This window comes from Microplitis mediator, chromosome 7, assembly GCF_029852145.1.
Source record: "Microplitis mediator isolate UGA2020A chromosome 7, iyMicMedi2.1, whole genome shotgun sequence".
NCBI lineage: Eukaryota > Metazoa > Arthropoda > Insecta > Hymenoptera > Braconidae > Microplitis > Microplitis mediator.
In genome coordinates, this window is record NC_079975.1 from 6,609,857 (window position 1) to 6,632,888 (window position 23,032).

Sequence of the window (23,032 nt, forward strand, 5' to 3'; positions counted from 1 at the left end):
CAGCGTGAGAAGTTTGGTACTTTTTAAAAGAATTTATAAGATATTCATTGTGAAATATTTAAATATTTTTCAATAAATTATTGGGGGTCATCCGCTATTGGCCGAGTTGCCTACATCTCAAATAAAAAGTTTATAATATAAGATTCGTTGTTCTCCAGTTGTAAAGATGTAGTTAATATGAATAAACTATTGTACATGCGATGTTATATAGTGAGAAATAGAAAAATTACGTCAAGCTCAAACGACGTCATCAATGAAGTGGGAGACCTGAGTGTGAGAAGGGAGTACAAGTTGCATATTATAAACGAAAATCCTAAGCACGCCGTAACAGTGACCATATCGTGTTGCAAGCCAAAAAGCATTAGTTGACCGCGCCTAGGAAGCAGATATTTAGAAAATAGTTGCACATAGTAGCCGAATTGAACTTTTAACTGATTTTAAATTGATTAATTTTACTTAGTATTTTTTATTTTTTGTGAACAATTACTGTACAGCCCAATTTAATAATGAATTATCGTATAAAAATGCATAAACTTTAAGTCAACAATCAATGAGCTAAAATAGTAGTATTCTGTATTCCATCGAATCGATATCGTTTCGACTTTCTTACAACAAACTGATTAGAATTCGAATCATAAGTCCATACAGGCGGTTATCTCAGTGTCACAGCAGAACAGCATAAAATCCATATAGACAAAGTAAGTTTAAAAAATATACAGGGTAGAGGTATCATTTGTGGACACTGCTCCATTTTTGGACATTTAATACTTTATTTTAATCAATAAAGAAGTATAAAATAAAATTTCCATTGCACTAGTGTGATAAGAGTGTCTTTGTACACATTTTAAAAACTAATTATGTCACTACGTCTTTTACAAACTGTTTTATTTAAATTTTTAAAGTGACCAAAACTGGCTCTAAAGTGGCCAAAAACGGTACTTTTACCCTATTGGTCATTATGATTACACTGCAAGAAATTTTCTTTAAAAATTACCGTTAAATTCACTAATCGTCGGACCAATAACACGACTTAATCATTTGTCGGTAAGTGAGATAATTTATAACTTTTTTTCAACAAATTTTACCGTAGTCTACTGTAAATTTTGTTCGGTTTTCGGTAAATTTTATGAAGTCTACCACAAAATAAATAAATTATTTCGTAATTTTTATTTCAAAACCGATAATAATAAAAGCGCCGCATTATGTCCCACGATTACAATGAATTTAACGGTAATTTTTAACAGGGGTTCGTACTTCTCTCTCTATTACACTCAAGTCCACCAACGGTACTATCTTTGTTGCACTTGTGCAGTAAATAGAAACTATGGTCGAGTTTTTCTCTCAAACAAACGAATATTATCAAACAATTTAAGCGCCCTTCGCTAGATTAGACAGTAGTGCATCAAAGTGCGGTCTGTATTTTGTACTTAGAGATTTTGTTTCCAAAAAAAACTCAGCCGAAAATATCTGATAACCCCTTTGATAAAATTTCTTTCCGTACGCGCACAAGTCTGCCAACAGTCGGTCACTCAGACTCCGACTCATTCTTAACTCATAGTAGATCCCCTTAATTAATACATATACTTTGTTGTTGGTGTATCAGCAGCGCTGTTTTCACTGATCGCGTCAATAACTTGCACTAGGTATTTGGTATAATGTATAATCCTGTCGTGTTGAGAAAATAAGTGATACCGAAGACATCACAATCACACTACACTACTGTACTGTGTACTGACATAGCGGTAAGCGGTTTCCGTGGTCATTGCTGTCTGTAACTCTCGACTTAGCTAGTCTTGTCGTTTCGTTATCGCTGACCACAAGTATCTTCGATTCTTGTCTATGTGTTCGGACAGGTGACAGTACGAGAGCACGTTTTAGTGGGGAAAGAGCGAGAGCGGGTGTAGCCCAGCGTGTCTCGTTGAGAGTGAAAAGGAAATAAGGAAACAAATCAAAAATTAGGTGGGTGAGTCGTTTATCCGCGTAATTTTAAATTTTATATTTACAATTAATTAATATACATATACACATAATACAAATATATATGTATACATATATTAATATCAATTTATAAATTTTACTCCAATACATTGTGATTTTAAGTGAAATGTGTTTTTTTCTTGAATGTTATCCAATTGCCGCCAATGAAACAGTTTTGTAATATGTTTGATACTTTTACTACAGTTTTAACTCACCTGCACGATAACTAATTATATATATGTGTATATATATAGATATATAAATGAGGTTAGGGCGTCCCTAAAAAACGATCGATTCCCTGTTAAGAAGTTTCGTGACCTGCGAGTTGTATTATAAAAAATTACTAGTATTATTATTTGTATGAATCGTGTGTATAAATATGAATGTTTTTTTTTTAAATATTTTCTGCAACGAACATTTTTAGTTCAGTGTAAAAAGTGACGTTAAATAAATTTCTAACCTACATTCTATTATTAATTCGACAAAACTCGTTATCGGTTTTAAAGAATTGTTTTTTACACATTAATTTTAATGCTTATCTATGATTATTACATAAAATTTGTCGTAAGTTATTTTTTTTTTAAACTTATCTACGATAATCGTAGCAGGTACAAAATGCCGGTTATCAGCGATAGACAATTTTAAAGGTATATGAACATTTTTTCCTGTAGTTTTATTTACTTAGTTTTTTTTCCTTTAATTACGCAAGTAGGTCAATCATTACATAGTTGTAAAAGTTTTATTTATGGGTATTAATTACAAGTAAAATAGTTTTATTAATAATCTAGAATTTAAATCTTGTTTTTTTTTCATTTTTTAAACGATAGAAATATCCGCAAATTTGAATTTAAACGGTAAATTTAATATTTTATTTTTGCAGCAGTATTTTAAAATAATTAACTGGGTATTTACTGTCACTAATTTTTGGTACGATTTAATTTTTTAAATTAATAGTTAAATTTTTAAAAAAATTCCATTCCACGATCTGTAATTTCTATTAAAAAAATAAATAATTGAATCGGTCTTCTAAACCGTCATTCGATCATAACTTTCTCTTGAATAATTAGTACAAATTTGAAGCGTCATCTAAAGTATACACAGTATATATATATATATATATTTATACACACCTTATTTTTATGATTGTAATAAACGTATAATTTTAATAGATATTATAATTAATCTACAAAATAATTTTCAGTCGTTCGATAAACGAGTAGATAACGATTACAAATATTTCGAATCTCATTAGAGCCAATGAATTTTTTAACGATTTGAATTTTATCTATTTTGAGAATTTTTAATCAACCGGACAATCATCAAAATAATTATAAGAATAATAATAATAATAGCGAAAAAAAAACAAAGTAAAATTTTATCAGCAAGGACGTACCCATCGCGACTTGGTACTAGACTTGCAATTATTTAACTTACGTTTAAACCGATAGATAAAATATATATGTTTTTATTTTTTTTATTTTTCCGTTATAAATTTATTTAAACTGAGTAGGATTTCATAACTTCCGAGTTAAGCCCAATGAGACGAGGAAGAACGTGCGGAATCCGGTTCCACTCGCACTGGGATCATCGTGGCGTCATGGCATTTCTCTTACAGTAAACATCGATTTACCGATTATTCTTGACTTATGTAAAAGCCTCCCGGCAAGCTTTACTTGAGTAGATTCAAGTCACCACGGAAGAAAAAGAGCGAAAGAGGAAAAGTGAAAAAGAGAGGAATCCGGCGACAGCATACGAGAAAGTTACTAAATGCCTGTCTCTTTACTAGTTCGCACTTAAGGCGATATTCTTATACTGTTGTTTTTAAAACCTATATTAGTTGTAATGAATTACGTACATATGACTAGATTAATTAATATTTACTAGTGAGTTAACTACGATGACAACAACGGAAAACCCCCATCTCGATGTACACTAAATTAACACATAATTATTTTAAAAATAAATTATAATTATCGTTGGCAGTATTTACGTGTTACAATGTATACAATATTGTTATGCAGTTAATAACATATCAATTTTAGAGTTTAAAAAATAATTGAGTGGAATTGTTTGTTTTTTTTTTTCAGAAAATAGGAAAAATGACGACGGTAATTGCAAACTTGGTGCATGGCTACAGAGATGTTATCGACAATAGGTCTGGTAAGTATCGGTTTCAATAATTTATTTATATGATACTGAAGTTAGCCGACGTCTAATAATTTTTGGATTTTTTTTTCTACAAATAAATTAAAAAAAAAACTAAACTAAAAATATGCAGGTGTAGAAAATTCAAAAAGCTATGGGTGCAATTTTTGAATTTTTGTAAATAATCAAAAAATTATTAGACGTCTGCTAACTTGTGTCATTTTATTTATTCATTATATGGACAGAAATAATATCAACTTTTTAGAATCGGGTATTTGCTTGTTATATTTGTATTTCTCATGGTTTGGTATTCAAGAGATAGAAGTGACGGTGATGAAATTTTATTAAAATCGTTAAAAAAAATTTTAAATTTCTAATAATTTGAATGTCTCATATATTTCAATAGGTAATCAGAATTTCCCATTGTAAATTTCACTTTATTGCTCATGAAACATTTAATCATAGAATTCAAACGTTTCAATGATAAATTTATAAATAATTATGGTTGTAATTTTTTTTTATAAAAGTCTAGTATATTTCCCAATCAGTTTATTTTATTTTTAGATAAAAAATCATCTATAATTATAAATATATCGGGTTTCATAAATTTGAAGTATTAATTATATATGAAAAATATCATTTCACAAAATTTTCATCATAGTTATTAAAAAGGGTGAAAAATAGTACATATTTATATATGAATAATTAAAATTTCCCATTGTAAATTTCATGTACCTGAAAATCGAAACGTTTTTTGCGCAACGAAAAAAAAAACAAAAAATGGAAAGTAAAAAATCTACTGAATCACTAGAATTCTTAAATGCTCGCATATAGATGTTGGTATGTCAGCCAAAAATGTTAGGCCCCCAACCACCAGAACTACCCCTTGAGCCGACTTACATAAATTTTTTTCGTTTTCGTTGCGTGAAAAACGTTCCGATTTTCAGGTACATCAAATTTCACTTTATTATCCCCGAAACATTTAATTGTAGACTTCCAACATTACGTTGATAAATTAATAAAAAACCATGTTTTTAAATTTATTGTGTTTGGAATTTTTTTGACGAAAATCAAGTATATTTTTTGTAGACTAAATATTATCTATGATTATAAATATATCAGGTTCCATAGATTTTATTTATTAATAATTTCTTAAATATATAAATTGAGAAAATTTCTATTCAAAAAAGTATTATAAATATTGTTCGAAAAAGGGTGAAAAATAATACATATATAAGGTAAAAGCCCCTATACCCGCTCAGTACCATTAGTCGCTCACTTTAACTGTTTAAGGCGTTTTTTTATAATTTTTATAAAAAAAAATTACAACTAAAAATATTATTATTGATAAATAATTATTTGTGAATCTAAATATATTAAAATATGATGTATCAAATTATTTTATAATAGATTATAAATTTAAATTAAATGACTGTTTTCAAAATCGCGCTCAGCCGGGCATTTTTTACTTTAACGTTCATTCGTTAGATTAAATTTAGGCTACGTCAAATTTTTTAAGAATTGTTATAACTATATCTTATTAAATACATTTTTAAAATTCATGAAATTTTATATTATGAAAGAATAAAGTAGTATAATTTATAAATTATTTGTCCACATCAATAAACTTATCATAGTTTAATTGATATTGTCTTTGAGCGACTATAGGGCCATGTGTTGATCGAGTAATGGTACATCACAACTTTTAGTGAGCGACTATGGGTACACTCAAGGTCCTTATTTAAAAAGTTAATAATAATTAATTGTCAACATTATTCTTCAAACTTAAATTTCATTCTAATACTCGAAACTTAAAAAAATAACTATAAAAAAAAATATGGTTTTTCATTTTATTTATTAATTTATATTGAGTGATTTAATCTCACTCCAATGAAAAGTGAGCGGGTATAGGGGATTTTACCTTCCATACATATATGAAAAATCAAAATTTCATCATAAATTTCACTTCAAAAGTCATCAAACATTTCAGTGATAAATGTTTATATACTAAATTCCATTTATAATTATAAATATATCGAGTCCCATAGATTTTAATTATTATTAATTTATTAATTATATCAATAAACAAAATTGTCTTAAAAAAGTTATTAAAATATAGTTTCCAAAAGGGTGAAAAATAATATATTTATATATAATTTATAAAAGAACAGAATCAATCACGCTGGAAAATACATTGTAAAAAATCACGCATCGTGAAAGTGGCACAGTTGATTGGGGAAGAACGAAAGAGAAAAAGAGCACGATTAACGAATGTTAAATTGAATGAAACGCTTGCACGCATTGCGTTTGACCATGTCATGTCGCATCATTACAATTGTGGGTCATTCATTTTGACGATCCAAAAAAAAAATAAATATTGTAGATTTAAAACTCAACTTTTTGCACATAAATTATTCCTTTTAATAATTAGTACATATATTAAAATAGTCACAAATGTGTCTTTAGAATATTGTTATTATTAAATAACCTTATTAAATTCTATTTGTGTGGACGTGACTATTTTTATATATATCATAAGCTATGAAATCTTGGAAAGAAAAAATGAGCCGACTTTTCATTATTTGTGGAAACGTAATATGATCGTTAATTTAATTCAAAATAATCGAATACTGAATTTATGTAGAAAAAATAACACGTGTGGCAGCGGATGTTTGTGACCTAGTTATTAATAATTATCAATTAAAATATATATACATCTAGCATTTCAAATTATTTTATTAATGACAAGAATTAATATAAAATAGTGGGCATAAAAATGCACCAGTTTAGATGATCTGAGATAAAATTTATCATTTACATCAGTCTATAAATAATCGTAAAACGCCCGATATCTCGTAATCTATTTATTGAAATCTTGATTATAATGAAGCATTGAACTATTATAATTATCTTTTAGATCCTAGGGTTAAAGACTGGCCAATGATGAGTAGTCCACTTCCGACAATGGCAATTTGTCTATTTTACGCTTACTTTTCTAAGGTTTTGGGACCCAAACTAATGGAAAATCGGAAACCCTTTGACTTACGAAGAATCCTAATTGTTTATAATTTTATTCAAACGATATTTTCTACATGGATTTTTTATGAGGTGAGTTATAAATCTATCACACTTAGATATATTGCTACTATTTAAATGAATGACCTCAGTGACACATTTGACGTTTATAGTGATTGCATCTAGTACACGTTTAGTATGTTATGTCTCGTATCGTTACAGTTATGTTTGAGTATTTTGTCGGACAAATTTTTAGAGGTCAATGTTATCCATTTTGTAATAATTTTAAAAACATATGGTTGAGTATCGCAATTGACAAAGTTTTTATTTTTTAAACTTCTACTATGAATAAAGAATTTAAAAATAAATAAGACCGAGTTGGGATTTTTAGCCTGATTTTTAAATTGATGAAATTTTTTTTTTTTTTTATAAAATTTTGTACAGCGGATTTTATGATCTAATAAAGTATTCAAAAGTTTTATCAAAATTTGAATTGTGTTCATTTTTCGAATTGATTAGAAAATATTTTTCGAAATTAGAGACCCGGTACCCGATCAGGGAACTACTCATGTACTTGTATATCTATGTTGTCTAAATTTTACTATATATAGATATACAAATATATGGAGTGATTGAGTTCCCTGATCGGGTATTAGATCTTTTATTTTATTGCAAAAATAAAAATTTAAGTTTACCGAAGCCCGGATTTCTAATCTGGTGACAGTAGACCACTATCTCTGCTTCGCGTTCGAGGTGTGCAATTTCACAAATAATAAATTTTAGTTTTTTTTTTTTCTAATCTGATTGCCTTAAATTTAACCTTCCGTTACAAGCGCTTTCTCTAGTGTCTTACTCGTATTCACGCCAACTCTATTAGGTTGAGTAGTGTTGTGCGGGGAATCTCCACATAGCGCGAGTAACGAAGGGTTAAATAAGATTTACATCTTCGTGAACTCTTGCGACTGCAAAAAAAATCTTTTACTAAACTCAGAGCTTGAAAACGCAAAGTTTTAAAAGATACTTTTAAGCTCAAAGACAATGGACCTGAAGATCGGAACGTTTTTCACGCAACAAAAAAAAAAAATTGGAAAGTAAATTTCTACTGGATCTAGATTTCAGAAATATTTCGCATATAGATGCTGGTCTGTCAGCCGAAAATCTTAGGTCTCCCCAACTTTCCGGAACTCTGCCCTGTCATGACAAAACGACGTATCTCAAAAATTATAGTTTCGAGAAAATAGCGTTTAAAGTTTTAACAGAATTTGAGTACAACTTAACAGAAAAATTAATTTCTGTTATGACAAAACGCTACAGCGTCGAGTTACAACTCGAGATACGTTTTTTGTATCGTAAGAAACTAATGCTTATTTTGATAAATAGATGAAATTGTTATGACAAAACGCTGTAACTCGAAGAATTAAATTTCCAATGCAAAAAAGATATGTTTTTTTTTTCATTTCTTTTATACGCACATTTGATCAATATTATTGGCATAATTAATTAAATTAGTAAAATTTTGATGATACCCTATTATTAAGTGACACTAAATAAACCATTTAACTTTGTTACGACAAAACAGCGTATCTCGAGATAGGCAGAACTACCCTTCAAGCAGTAGAATTACATAAATTTTTTTAATTTCCTTTGAGCGAAAAACCTTCCGATCTCCAGGTATATCAGAGACAGTAAGAAGTTTCATAGCCCGTCTACTGAGTTAATCGTTTTTTAGATTTTCATCTAAGCGATAACTTAAACGACTATTATCGATAACTAATAAAAAATATTTCTAATTGTTAACTCATTAGTAATTAATTGATCATAAAGAATAGCCTCTAGAGATACGAATCATAAAAGTAAAATAAATATATCATACAACAATCTAAATACTTTTTCTCATTATTTTACATAAATGCATAAATATGTTAGTAATCGATAAAATTCTTGATAAATTTTCCACAATTTATTACATAGTTCTGTAACTTTATAGTTTAGAAATAATGAACATGTTGATAAAAATATTGTTAAGTATAATTGTGGATATAATCGTGTGATAAAGATAATTGAACCAGTAAAAAATTTTTTATATCGTTACGAACAAGGTGTATATCGCTTGAGTTGGTTATATTTCACGCGACAGTAGATTATATGAGAAAATGACGCGCTGATGCAGAACATGCAAGAGTCTTTCAAAGGAAGTATGTACATAATCACTCACTGTCATTATAATAACTAAGTACATAAAACGACAGCCAATAAATGGCTAGTACAAAGAAAATCCATCTAAATTAATGTAAATGCACAGCATCTTAGAGAATCCTCGGAATATTTGGGACTACTCTTGGACTTTGTTTCCGAATGATATAACTGCTATTTAATCATGTTTAGAAGAAAATGATAATTTAAAATACTTAACAAGAAATATTTACAATCTATTTATTTACTTATTTTTTCTTTATTCTTGTCATCTCTTCAGTACATGGAATTTTTTTATTTTTTAAATTTAAACAATAGTTTTTCAATCGCATGTACAATATTTGGCATTGTCTTTATTGATTCTGCGTAAAATATTATCATACTATTCATTAATATTAAAAAAAAATTCATTACAACCGATGACTCAATCATAAAATAAATGTAAATGATAATATACTCTGAAATTAAATGCAATACATGATGTCGCAAAGTTAATCGTTCAGGTATGAAAAGTTATGCTCGCAATAGAGCTTTGAAAATTTAAAACAACCTTGACATGTAATACATTTAGCTTGTTATAACATTCTCACAATAAAAAAATGATATTTTTGCTCCGCGGTAATTATGGGGCATAGGCCAATAACCACGTCGAGGTCATACTCATATATTTACATGATTCCAATCAATTATTATGGTCAACTGTTGTCATGTACTTTGATACATGTGTTAAAATTGTTAACAATTAATTTAATTATTTTTTATTTATTTATTAATTGCACATCTTTAACGCGAACGCGCTAAACTATTTTTTCGACTTATTCATTCACGTTAAATCATCTCTATACATTTTTTATTACACTAAAATGGGTTTAATTGTATTCCGGTACAAAGACAATTTATTAAGGAATAACTTCGACCCGGTATTGAGTCGATTCAGTATTCCAGAGATTTGAAACGAATTACTTTAATCTACGAAACCAGTGCTGTCAGTTGTTACATATGAATTTTTGGAACCACGATAACTTTAGAAAAACATAACAAATTAGCCTAATTTTTTTTTAGTACCTTTGTATCTTTTGTCGTAAGAACCCTATGAAAAATTATTATCTAAATCCTTTTTGTTTAATTGTAATTAACAAAAAACTCAAAACCGGTAATTCGAAAATTTAGCTACCATTTTTTATTTTTATTACTCTTTTCTATTTTTTTTTCTCCGCCAACTACTGACAGCAGCACTAGTGAGACAGTAGGATTAAGGGTGGGCAGTACTAACCGAATTTTTGAATTTTACTTTTCCAATTACGTTTTGAATAATTACGTCACTCGGATGATGAAAACCTTCCGAAAAAGTTTGTCTTACACATTTTTTCGGAAGCTGTAAAAATTTCTATAATGACAATTGATCCATATATTAAAAGAAAATTCAAATTCAAAAATTTGTTTAGTATGGCCCAGCCTTAAAATAGTAGTTTATCTATCGAATGCGATCGTGTTTAAGACGCGAGGTGTGAAGATTGGTGCCCGAGCCGAAGGCGAGCTAGATAAATACACTAATTTTTGTGACAGATATTTGAAATGTACTACATTTAGTGCCTATAAATAGGAGGTTATAACCCGAATTTATTTATTGTGTAAGATTGTTTTGAGTATTTGTTGAAAATGAGCGTAAATCGGTAAGTGTATTAATTAATATGATGATAAATTTTGTCACAAGATGGCTCGTTGAGTTACTTCGATATTTTTTGGTCGTTTGCTATCGCACATGTAACCAAAAAATATTTTTCGATCCGTTGATGACGTCACTATTAGAACGATTAGGTATCTTTTTTACCAGCTGTATCTTATCTAATATTTTTAGCTGCCGGCTATAGACGCTAAATGTCGTACATTTCAAGTGTCTGTCACAAAAAATAAAAAGTTACATCTACGAAAAAGGCGGGATGTTAAAAAAAATTTCAAATAATAAAAATGAAATTAATAAGTTGAAAGTTGGATAATAATAAAAAAGTAAAATATTCATAATTATCATGAGCGATTGAGGTTTGGCACTTGTGGATTTTCCACCATTTTTTATTTATTTTTATTTTCAGTATTTAATGAGCGGATGGGCGAGAGGTTACAGTTTTAGATGTCAACCAGTAGATTATACGAATAATCCTATGGCTCTTAGGATGGTAAACGTTTGCTGGTGGTACTACTTCAGCAAATTTACCGAATTTTTTGATACGGTAATAAATTTTGATACAGAAAGATTTTCTTTTTAAATTGAGTGATAATTTTTCTTACTTTTTTTTCAAGACCACTTATCCCTGATTGAACGAAACGATTCACTCAATGATGAATGTATATCTATATAGTAGTAAAATTGAATTGTTTTGAATCGTTTCATGTAATCAGGGGTTGTACTAAAAAAAATTAAGATTAAATTTTTGGTTAAAAGTTTGAATTATTAAAATATTTTTTATTTACAGTTATTTTTTATTCTAAGAAAGAAAAATCAACAAGTCTCAACTCTTCATGTAATTCATCACGGTGTGATGCCTTTTTCAGTGTGGATGGGATTAAAGTTTGCGCCGGGTGGTCACAGCACCTTCTTTGCTCTTTTGAATGCTTTCGTTCATATAGTAATGTATTTTTATTACATGATAGCAGCTATGGGCCCCGAATATCAAAAATATATTTGGTGGAAGAAGTATTTAACTACTTTCCAAATGGTAAGATACAAAATATATTTATATATATATTACGGTGGCTCAAAAAAAATTTGATTTATTTTTTTTCTCTCCCATCCCTAAAAAAGTTATTGTGCGGTAAAAAAAAAAAATCTGATCAAGATTAAGCTCCAAAACTCGAGCTTACGAGATCGCTTAAGAATTTAAAAAATCTTACGAACCTAAAAAAAATCGAGTATTTCTGTTTTCAAATTTTTTTGCTTACTTCCGTAAATTTTATTACATAAAAAGTAGATGATCTAAAAATTTAACCTTAAAATCTGAATTTTAAAAGAACGCGAAAAATCCGAAATTTTCTGAGTAAAGAGGCTGAGTAGAGTTGAAGCTAAGTTGAAAAAATGTTTGAGTAGAGTTAGAGCCTAGTAAAGAATTAGATGAGTAGAGTTATCAATATTTGCCTTGAGTATAGATTTTGTGAGTAGACATCTCTTAACACTTCCGCTTCCTAGGACCTCAGAACCTCGACATCTTGAAAGCACGATGTTATTAAATCGAAGTAAAATCAATAACTTTCTAAATGTATCGAAAATCGTCGGATTTCATAGAGAAATTAAAGTATCAAAAATTTTTCGAGCCACTTAAATTTATGTCAAGGTAAGAGGCCCAGTACTCGATCACCCTGATTCAAAAATCTAATTTGGAATAATTCAATCCATGCTAAAGTGTATATCTATATATAGTCAATTTTGCCAACTTTGAATTGTTTCGGATCGTGTTTGAATTATTTCAAATTAGATTTCTGAATCAGGGCAGGGAAATAGTACCCGATCACTCATGAATTTTGCTAAATATATTTATTAAACTTTACTAAATATAGATAAGGTAAAAGCTCCTATACTCGCTCACTTTTCATTGGAGTGAGATTAAATCACTCAATATAAATTAATAAATAAAATGAAAAACCAGATTTTTTTTTTATAGTTATTTTTTGAAGTTTCGAGTATTAGAATAAAATTTAAGTTTGAAGAATAATGCTGATAATTAATTATTATTAATTTTTTAAATAAGGTCCTTGAGTGTACCCATAGTCGCTCACTAAAAGTTGTCATGTACATTACTCGATCAACACATGGTCCTATAGTCGCTCAAAAACAATATCAATTAAACTATGATAAGTTTATTGATATGAACAAATAATTTATAAATTATACTACTTTATTCTTTCATAATATAAAATTTCATGAATTTTAAAAATGTATTTAATAAGATATAGTTATAACAATTCTTAAAAAATTTGACGTAGCCTAAATTTAATCTAACGAATGAACGTTAAAGTAAAAAATGCCCGGCTATGCGCGATTTTGAAAACAGTCATTTAATTTAAATTTATAATCTATTATAAAATAATTTGATACATCATATTTTAATATATTTAGATTCACAAATAATTTTTTACCAATAATAATATTTTTAGTTTTAATTTTTTTTTATAAAAATTATAAAAAAACGCCTTAAACAGTTAAAGTGAGCGACTAATGGCACTGAGCGGGTATAGAGGCTTTTACCTAACTAAATATAAAAATTCATGGAGTGCTAGTTCCCTTATCGGGTATTAGGTCTTCTATCTTATCAATGATCGAAATTATTCATAATAATAATTCCAAAAATTGATTAATAGGTTCAATTTATTCTAATAATGAGTCATCAATTCCAATTGCTCTTCATTGAATGTGACTACCCACGCAGTTTTATGATCTGGATTGGACTGCATGGTGTATTGTTTCTTGGTCTATTTTCTGACTTCTATAAAACCAAATATACCTCGACTAAACATAAAACAAAACAAAATAATAACAACAATGGCACCTGTATGCCGGTTTTAGACGACAATGAATACAAGGTACAGCAGAATGGAAATTCCATATACACATCAACTATATATAAAAAAGGATACAATAATTCTTACACCAATGGCACCAATAACGGCTACGCTGCCAACAATAACACTGAGAAAAAACTTGCTTAGGTTTGGCTTTCAAGTGTCAAAATTTCGATACAAAAAATATTTTTTTTTGACGATTACAAATAATGTAAAGCCGTTTGTTTATTTTATTTACTTGAACTGTTGGTGTCCACGATAAAATCGTGTCAATATCGACGCACATATTAATTTGTTGCGTGTCTGTTGCCTTGAACAGGCTCTAAAAACTAGTTTTTATTATTTTGTGTCTCGTAAAACAGAGTGTACATGATATGGGTGAATGAGCAAATGATGAACAAGTGTATGAATGATGGTGTGTTAGTTTTGATATGTTGTACAGTTTATTCATGAAATGCGTAAGTGCAAGAATAATAATTTTCAAAATTAAGAATAGTATTTATACGATATAGATAAATGTTCTGTTACAGAATAATTAATGATTTACTAAATAATTAACAAAGAAAGTCAGACTATGGTCAACGTTGTTGTCACTTGTGAATTATTTAAAACAAAACGTTCCGACTTAAAAAACGTTGTCTCCTTAGCGGATCTGAATTACGGTAATTTATCGCATGTTGAGTTATTTGACCGTAAAAATACGTCAAATTTACCGCAAATCACGGTAGTTTATGATATTTTACGACAATATATGTTAGTAAACAGTAAATTGCGGTATTTTTACGGCAAATTTGCGGTAATTTTATTGCACTCTACCTTAATTTACCGCAAAAGGTGGCAAATTTACCGAAATTTGCGGTGATTTATGATATTTTAAGGAAATTCGCGGTAATTTACGGTGGTGTAAAGTGAATAACGGTATTTCTAAGGTAAAATTTTCGCAATTTACGGTAATTTATTGCACTTTGGCTTAATTTACCGCAAGGTGGGGCAAATTTACCGCACTTTGCGGTGATTTATGATATTTTGAGGAAATTCGCAGTAATTTACGGTGGTGTTTAGTAAATAACGGTGTTTCTATGGCAAAATTGCCGCAATTTACGGTAATTTATTGCAGTTTCACTTAAATCACCGCAAGATGTGGCAAATTTACCGAAATTTTCGATGATTTATGATATTTAAGGAAATTCGCAGTAATTTGCGGCAGTAAAAAGTAAATTACGGTATTTCTATGGCAAAATTGCTGCAATTTACGGTAATTATTGAACTTTAACTTAATTTACCGCAAAATATAGCAAATTTACCGCAATTTGCGGTGATTCATGATATTTTAAGGATATTTGCGGCTGTGTAAAATAACTTACGGCATTTCTATGGAAAAATTGCCGCAAATTGCGGTATTTTACGGCAATTCACAATGATTCGCAGTATTGTACCGCGAATTACGGCATTTATACGACAAACTGCCACAATTTTCGGTAATTTACGACAATTTACCGTAAATACGGTTTGTTTTCTTTACAGTCTTACCAGTGCAATACTTTACTTTACGATTAAATACCGCAAGCTTGCCGCAATTTTACGGTAAATTGTCATTCTCTTACTGCAAATTTACGGTAAAAAACATCGGACGTCTGCCGTAAAATACCGTACATGTACCGTAATGATTCAAAATACCGAAAATTACAGCAAATTACGTTAATTTACCGTAATTCGGATCCGCCAGGCTAAATGTGGAATACCGTATCCATGACATGGATTTATAAAATTACTTAAGTGCAAATCATTAACTCCATTAACTTCTAAAGGTAAATAAAACAAAGGTGAATAATATAAAATAAGTTATCTACAAGTCAACGTAGTGATCAAAACAATTTCATAAAAACGCACAAACACGAGAGTTTAGATAGAGAAAATAAAATAAAATATATAAGAAAATAATGCGGTGTCTATCCAATTTATTGTTATTAAATATTTATATTATATTCCAATGTGTTCAGAGCTTCGATATTTAAACCTGACTATTAAACAAAAACGTAATTTAACAATAAAATAAAGTTTTTTAAATATTTCTAACAGTTATGTTAATCATATTAATCGCGTAATTTATATTACTAGTAAAAAACAACAGTAGCTTTTTTTTAACTTGACTTTGAAACAAATTTCTATAAATAGGTTCCATTTAGAGAATCTTTTGTGAATGTAATTGATAAAAACACTGTCCAAGGTGTTGCCTGCGTTTTTTTCCACCAGCTATCGAATCACAAATTTTTTATATATTAAATCGAACTTTGTATGATATTATTTAGCAAGCATTTAAAAAAAATTTTAACTTGATTTTTGGACTTGTCTACTGACTGCTAAACGAATTGATTATTAATCTCACGACTATTAAGAGGCTGTTATTTTTAAAGCCTTTTACTGCTAATAACTTTTTTCCCGACAATTTTGAACTATACTGTAATTATTCTTTTATTGTTATTGATAAAAAAATATCCATACATTAATTTTATATATAAAGTATCCAGAAATATTAAAATAAACCGGAAAAAAATGTTTTGTAAATAAGAATTGAAATTTTAGATATTTACGATACTGAATTTAGCCAACGTCTAATAATTTTTGGATTTTTTTTTTAAATGATAAATTATGAAAAAAAAAATATTAAAAAAAATTGCACTTGTAGTTTTTTTAATTTCCTACATGTGCATATTTTTAGTTTTTTTTTTTAAATTTACTTGTGGAAAAAAAAATCCGAAAATTGCTAGTCTATTAACTTCAGGATCATAAATTTATGATACTGAGCTTAGCCGACGTCTAATAATTTTTGGATTTTTTTTAAAACGATAAATTATTCAAAAAATTGCACCTGTAGTTTTTTTAATTTTCTACATGTGCATATTTTTTTTTTTTAATTTACTTGTGGAAAAAAAAATCCGAAAATTGCTAGTCTATTAACTTCAGGATCATAAATTTATGATACTGAGTTTAGCCGACGTCTAATAATTTTTGGATTTTTTAAAAACGATAAATTATGAAAAAAAAAAAATTGCACCTGTAGTTTTTTAATTTTCTACCTGTGCGTATTTTTTTTTTTTTTATAATTTACCGTCTAAAAGAAAATCCAAAAATTATTAGACGTCGGCTAATTTCAGTATCATAAATATTTTCATTCTTATAAACAAAGTTCACAATTGCTAATAAAATTAAATGCTTTAATTTAACATATGTAAAATTTTTCTTATTAAAATTCTTTTGTATAAAAAAAAAAAAAAAAAAAAAAAAAAAAAGTTTAAGTCATAGCTATTTACATTTTTTGTTTGTAAATATTTTCATGCTAAATATTTAAAAATTAATATGTGAGTAATTCGATTATTAAAGTGATAAAATATTATTAAATTTAATTTAAAATATAAATTTTATACGGTTACAGTTTTCTATTAAGACTATCGTCTTGCCTTGGAATTGTTAGATCACTGTGAGCAATTAACTAAAGAAAATAATATTTCAATTGAAAGTACGTTTTTTTTTCTTGTTTTTTTTTTTATTTTTTTTTCTACCAAATGGTACTGAAGTTAGCCGACGTCTAATAATTTTCGGATTTTTTAAGACGCAAATTATAAAAAAAAAAAATATTTAAAAAAATTGCACTTATAGTCTTTTTAATTTTCTACATGTGCATTTTTTCAGTTTTTTTTTTTCTTCAAATTTAATTGTTCGAAATAAAATCCAAAAATTTTTAATTGTCTGTTAACTTCAGAAACATTTATACCAAACAAATGCTTAACACCTCAAAGTCTTGATCCTCGTCTGGTGTATAATTGTTATAAAAAAAAAAAAAATTTTAATATACTAGAATGTCCTGTGGACAAAGATATAAATTGATTTATTACATAAATTCTTCACTATGGATAATATAGGCTCTTATTACTTGTAAATAAATGTAATTATCAGTATCCAAGGTAATTATTGATAAAAAAAAAAAAAAAATTGTTAAATTGATGAGGAAAAAGACTCAAAAAAAAACAGCGTTGTCATGTACCTAATGTTAAATTTTAATAATTACTGATTCTCATTATATTTTTGTACATAATTGAGAAAAAAAAGTTATACCGAAGGAATAAATAAAAAAATTAAAATATTGAAACGATCCAAATATAAATCTAACGACTAAATTTTAATGACAGTAAAGTTGGCAGACACCTGACAATTTTAAAAATTTAAAAATAATAAAGTAAAATTTTTTTAACAAAAAAATTAAAAAATGGACTTTTAGAAAATTCTAAAATCAGCTTATGCATTTTTTTTATTTTATCAATTTAATTGTTTAATTTTTTTATATTTAATTTAAAAATTGTCTTATGTCTGCTACATTTACACTTATAAATTTTAATACCTTTTAGTATAAAAATAAATAACTAGCAACCTGCAGTCACTACGTAACTGCCCAAATATCACTACTACATTTATAAAATACGCAGAAAAAAGAGATTTTTTGCTGCAACAAAATTTTAATTTGCACCAAGAAATTTTATGCATTATCAATTAAATACAAAAATTGTCTTGGGGCGAGAAAAGATTTTTTCGGTCAAGAAATAATTCCTTGTACCAAGTAATTTTTTCTAGTTCTATAGTATATTACATACCTAGGCCAGTAAAATAAGAAAAGTCTCAGAGCACATGTAATTGTTGGCCGAGGCGAAGCCGAGGCTGACAAACATGTGGTCTGAGGCTTTCTTTTTTACTGGCCAAGGTGCGTATACTATTTTTCTGCTCGACGAAGCCGGAAAGTTGCAACTTCGTTTAGGGCAGCGGCCCGAAAGTTGCCACTTTCCGGCCGGAGGGCAGAAAAATAAATTTTTGTTTTCAATTCACAATGCAAAAAATTTATTGGGGTAAATAAAAATTTTCTTTAGGCGAGTAAAGATTTTTCGTGTCACTGAATCCTTTTTTTTTCTATGCACACTTTTTTGGCTTTGAGAAGCTTCCTAAAACCAAAAGAGAGTATAAAAATCCGTCATTTCGGAAAAAGTAACGCGATATATATAATATAGCTATTAGGGTGATTCAAAAAATAAAAAAATTTTTTTTTTCTCGGAAACAGGTTCAAAAGTTTCATTTAGATGAAAGAAGACGCCTGTAAAAATTAGAGCTCTTAATATTAACATTAAGAGGTTCCTCATCGCACTTTTCTATTTTCCATAAGAATAACATGGAAAAAATTTTTTTTACGTCTTCTGATTTTTATAAGTAGCTAACGATGCGTCATAGGAATAATTGGCAGGCACATTTTTGTAGGTAATTGAATGCTCTACAAAAAAAGTTTCTTATCATTTTTTGATAAATCTATTTGTTCAAAAGTTATTTGAGGCTGAAGTCGAATTCATATTAAATTTTGATCGATCAGAAGACTATCTTTTTTATGAGCATGACATTAAAATTAAAATAACTAGAAAACAATGCGGAACTCGAAAAAACTTTATTGGAAATAACTTCTAGGAAATAAAATTGCCTACAAAAAAGGTCCCATGATATTTTGTGATAGGTCTGATAGTTTCGCCGGAAAAGTAAAAAGATCTCAAAATTTAATATGAATTTGACTTAAACCTCAAATAACTTTTAAACAAATAGATTTATCAAAAAATGATAAGAAGCTTTTTTTGTAGAGCATTCAATTACCTACAAAAATATGCCTGCCAATTATTCCTATGAGGCATCGTTAGCTACTTATAAAAATCAGAAGCGTATATGATATAGATAAATCTATTTATCTCAATGCTTGGCAATTAAAAAGAGTTTAAAGTATGAAAAGGCATACATTCAAGTTAATACCTATCTAATGATACCAATTTCAATAACATTAGCTAATTGTATCACATAGATATGGCGGGAAAAAAATTTTCCTTATTCTCTTAATAATATAGATAATTTTTTTTAATGACGTCAATGGAATGGAAAGATAATGATTTTTGTTGTTAAGTTTTTTGCCCAATCGCAATAATAATAAAAGTAGCCACCTAGTTGTCCTCAAACTGTAAAAAAATAAAAGTGGAATTTGATATTAAATATTCCATGAATGGATTAAATATCAGATTTAATTATAATTCTTCCGATATTAATAATCAACGAAATTTTGTTAATAGCGTGAAGGTCATCAGCAAATGACCTTTTTACACTTGGATGACTTTTTCAAATTCCTTGAGCTCTTTTATTGCATTATTATGTGCATAGTTAATTTATTAATTAACTCATTTGACTAAATATATACGCATATATACACTAAAAAAAGATTTTTTTACGCAAAAAGATTTTGCGTTATGAACATGATGGCTACGTTTCTGGAAAACCTGAAAAACCGGGAAATGTTAAGGAATTATAAATATTAGACTGGGCCAAAAAAATCGACTATTTTTTTTTTAACGATACTGTGAAAATATTATTTGGGATGACAAAAAAAAAAATTATTGTGAAAATTTGAGCCCTTAATATTGATATTGAGAGGTGTATCATCGCAATTTTTGATTTTTTTTTATGAGCGGGTTTTTGTCTCATAACTCTCAAACCATCGAGACAAACGAAATTGACTTAGATACATGTCTTGAAGAAAATTTGATGTTCTACAAAAAAGGTATGATTTAAATTTTTCGTCAGATGATCCGTTTCCTTATAATTTTCCTTTGAACGTTGGTATGATTTTAAAATTTAATTGTTCAACTTTGGAATTTTTTAATTCATGTAAAAAGAAGTTTTACCTTTCTGTGTCAATTTGTCTTCAGATTGCGGCAGCAAATTAATGTCAACTTGTAATTAAAGTTGTATTTATATTGTAGCCAATAGTTGGACAGTCAGATGTCAAACACAACTTGACAGTATTTTGATCAAAACTGTTGCCCCGCAATTTATTGCTGAGACAGTCCGGTTTTCTGGGTACCCAAGAAAATTTTCTGCAGTTACCTTTAATATCGACAGAAAATAAATTTTTGATCTTTTTTCTACCCCTGGTAAAACTTTCTGGTGTCAATTAGTTGCGATCAAGTTGATGAGAACTCTTAGCTTTTGTCATTGTTGACTGCAAATTGTTACCAACTTTCCCAGAAACTTGGCAACAACATACTGCTGCAACCTGACGTCAACTTCCTGAAATAATTGAAGACAACTTTCCGTCAACTAATGGAATGCCAACTTATGTCATCTTGTACAGCAAGTTAGCGTATAATTGCCGTCAACTCATGAATATGCCAGTAGGTTGTCGTGGTTGGCCATCAGGGTGTATGCAAACAGCAACAATTTATCCGTAACTAAGTTACGGAGAAACAGTTTCAGTCAATTCGACGTCAAATTGTCGATGAAATAAATATCTGGGTCTATATAATGATAGCCTAATTGACGATAAGTTGATATCAACCTACTGCCGCAACTTGTCATCAAGTTAAATGCAATGAGTTTGTTCGCAACAGTTTGATGACAACTTGATGAGGACTTTGTGTCAACTTGACGCCAATTGTCTAGGAATATTTAAGCCAAATTGTAGGCAACATTCCTATAGTCACTTAGTTACAAACTGATTTCAAACGCGGGTCAATTTGAAAGCGCAAATAGACGTCAGATCGCTAACAAAAATTGGAAAGTAAAATTTGCTGTCAATTGTACGCCTGCAGATATGTAAATATTTTTTTGCCATCTACTGGTTATAGATTACATTCAATAGTAAAAAAATCACCAAAAAGTAATGTCTACTGGTGTGTAAACTGACAGCAACTTTTTGCTGTTAAATTGACGTCCACTTGTGACAACAGATTGACACCAAACTGCCTCACTGTTTTACGTTAATCTGACAACAATTATTGTAAATCCAAACGTTAAGGTCAAGTTGACATCAAACGGATAGCAAATATTGCCTTGCAACTCTAGTTTCGGGGCAGTTACAGAAGTGTGTAGTTGTTGCCGCCAAGTTGATCGCAACTAACTGACACTAACTTTCTGACGAAAAATTCTTGCTGTGTTTTAACAGCAAATATATGATACTTGTAAATATATTGTTAGTAGATGTTTGAAATTTTCCAGACTTGACAGAAAATTCATCTTTAGCCGAGTTCTATATCAATAATTTAAATATCAAAAGTCATACGCATTTTATAAAGCTCATTTAATTAGCTTCAATTTCCATTACTTAACAATTCCAATTGCTGCTCATAAGTCAATTGATGTGTCGTATTCAAATGTAATTTCGAAAAATCTGAAAAACGGTTGACACTGCGGGCCAGTCCAGAAACTTCCCGCTGTTTTCGAGTTCAAGGAGCTTAAGAATTTTTAGGGAGCTACTCTGACTATTATCAGTGTTGTCCGTGTCCGCGCATGTGCGTCTGTACCGCAGAGCTCGAAAATAGCGGGAAGTTCTGGGACTAGTCCGCAGGATCAACTGTTTCTCAGATTCGCTATATACAATTCAATATTTAAAACATCAATTAGTACTACACACCACGGGGAAGTGGGACATTCCAGCTCACAAACACGCGGATTAGGACAACCTACGTGGTATGTATAAAATCTCCCTCCAAATCTACACCTGAAAGTTTAAATTTTTGCCTCTGTTTGTGGTAATAATGGCGCAGGCGATAATTTTTATCATTCATGTTTTCTCATGAAAAAAAAGAACTACTTTCTTTAAAAAAATAAAATTTATACTTTATGAATGAAATTGTATTACTTATGAATTCGGAGATTTTCACAGATCGAATTAGTTAAATTTAAAGTTTGTTTGAGTATTTACTTATAGTGAAATTCATAAATTCACTCACTATACTATTAAACTATATATATTAGGGTGTCCCAAAAGAAACAAATGTTTTTGTTTAATGTCTTATGTGCTCAAAAGTGACTTTATGTTATAAAAAAAATCCTCAACAAATTTCAGCCAGATATCTTTAAAATTAAGCTATCACAAACGGGGGGGGGGGGGGGTCCCCTTTCCCATTTAAAATACACGCAAAAATTTTTCAATTTAGTTCTTCGTTATTAAGACTATGAAAAAATTTTTTTTTTCAATTCCGCTTAGTATGATTCCGTAGGAAATTAAATTCTCTACAAAAAAGTGCTGATGATAATGTACGTCAAACGAACTGGAAAAAAGTTATGGGGCTTCAAAGATCAA

At 28.9% G+C, this 23,032-nt stretch overlaps 1 protein-coding gene across 4 annotated transcripts; it reads left to right on the plus strand.

Annotated features, from left to right (window-relative positions):
- The first annotated feature begins 313 nt into the window (after positions 1-313).
- On the plus strand, positions 314-18,043 carry LOC130672389 (elongation of very long chain fatty acids protein AAEL008004-like). Of its 4 annotated transcripts, none has more exons than XM_057476947.1 (6): positions 314-698; positions 4,065-4,137; positions 7,040-7,230; positions 11,421-11,558; positions 11,802-12,044; positions 13,681-18,043. In XM_057476947.1, exons 2-6 carry the CDS (start codon positions 4,077-4,079, stop codon positions 14,026-14,028), a joined length of 981 nt encoding a protein of 326 aa, XP_057332930.1. In that variant the 5' UTR covers positions 314-698; positions 4,065-4,076; the 3' UTR covers positions 14,029-18,043. The 4 variants fall into 4 exon arrangements, with proteins under 4 accessions (XP_057332930.1, XP_057332933.1, XP_057332931.1 ...); XM_057476950.1 differs by lacking the exon at positions 314-698 and adding an exon at positions 1,703-1,963; XM_057476948.1 differs by lacking the exon at positions 314-698 and adding an exon at positions 1,703-1,959.
- Positions 18,044-23,032: the final 4,989 nt, after the last annotated feature.

Coding starts and splice junctions, on each gene's coding strand:
- LOC130672389 (XM_057476947.1), top strand. CDS start 4,077: ATGACGACGGTAATTGCAAACTTGGTGCATGGCTACAGAGATGTTATC. Junction 11,559..11,801: donor TTACCGAATTTTTTGATACG/GTAATAAATTTT, acceptor TTTTATTTACAG/TTATTTTTTATTCTAAGAAA. Junction 12,045..13,680: donor ATTTAACTACTTTCCAAATG/GTAAGATACAAA, acceptor ATTGATTAATAG/GTTCAATTTATTCTAATAAT.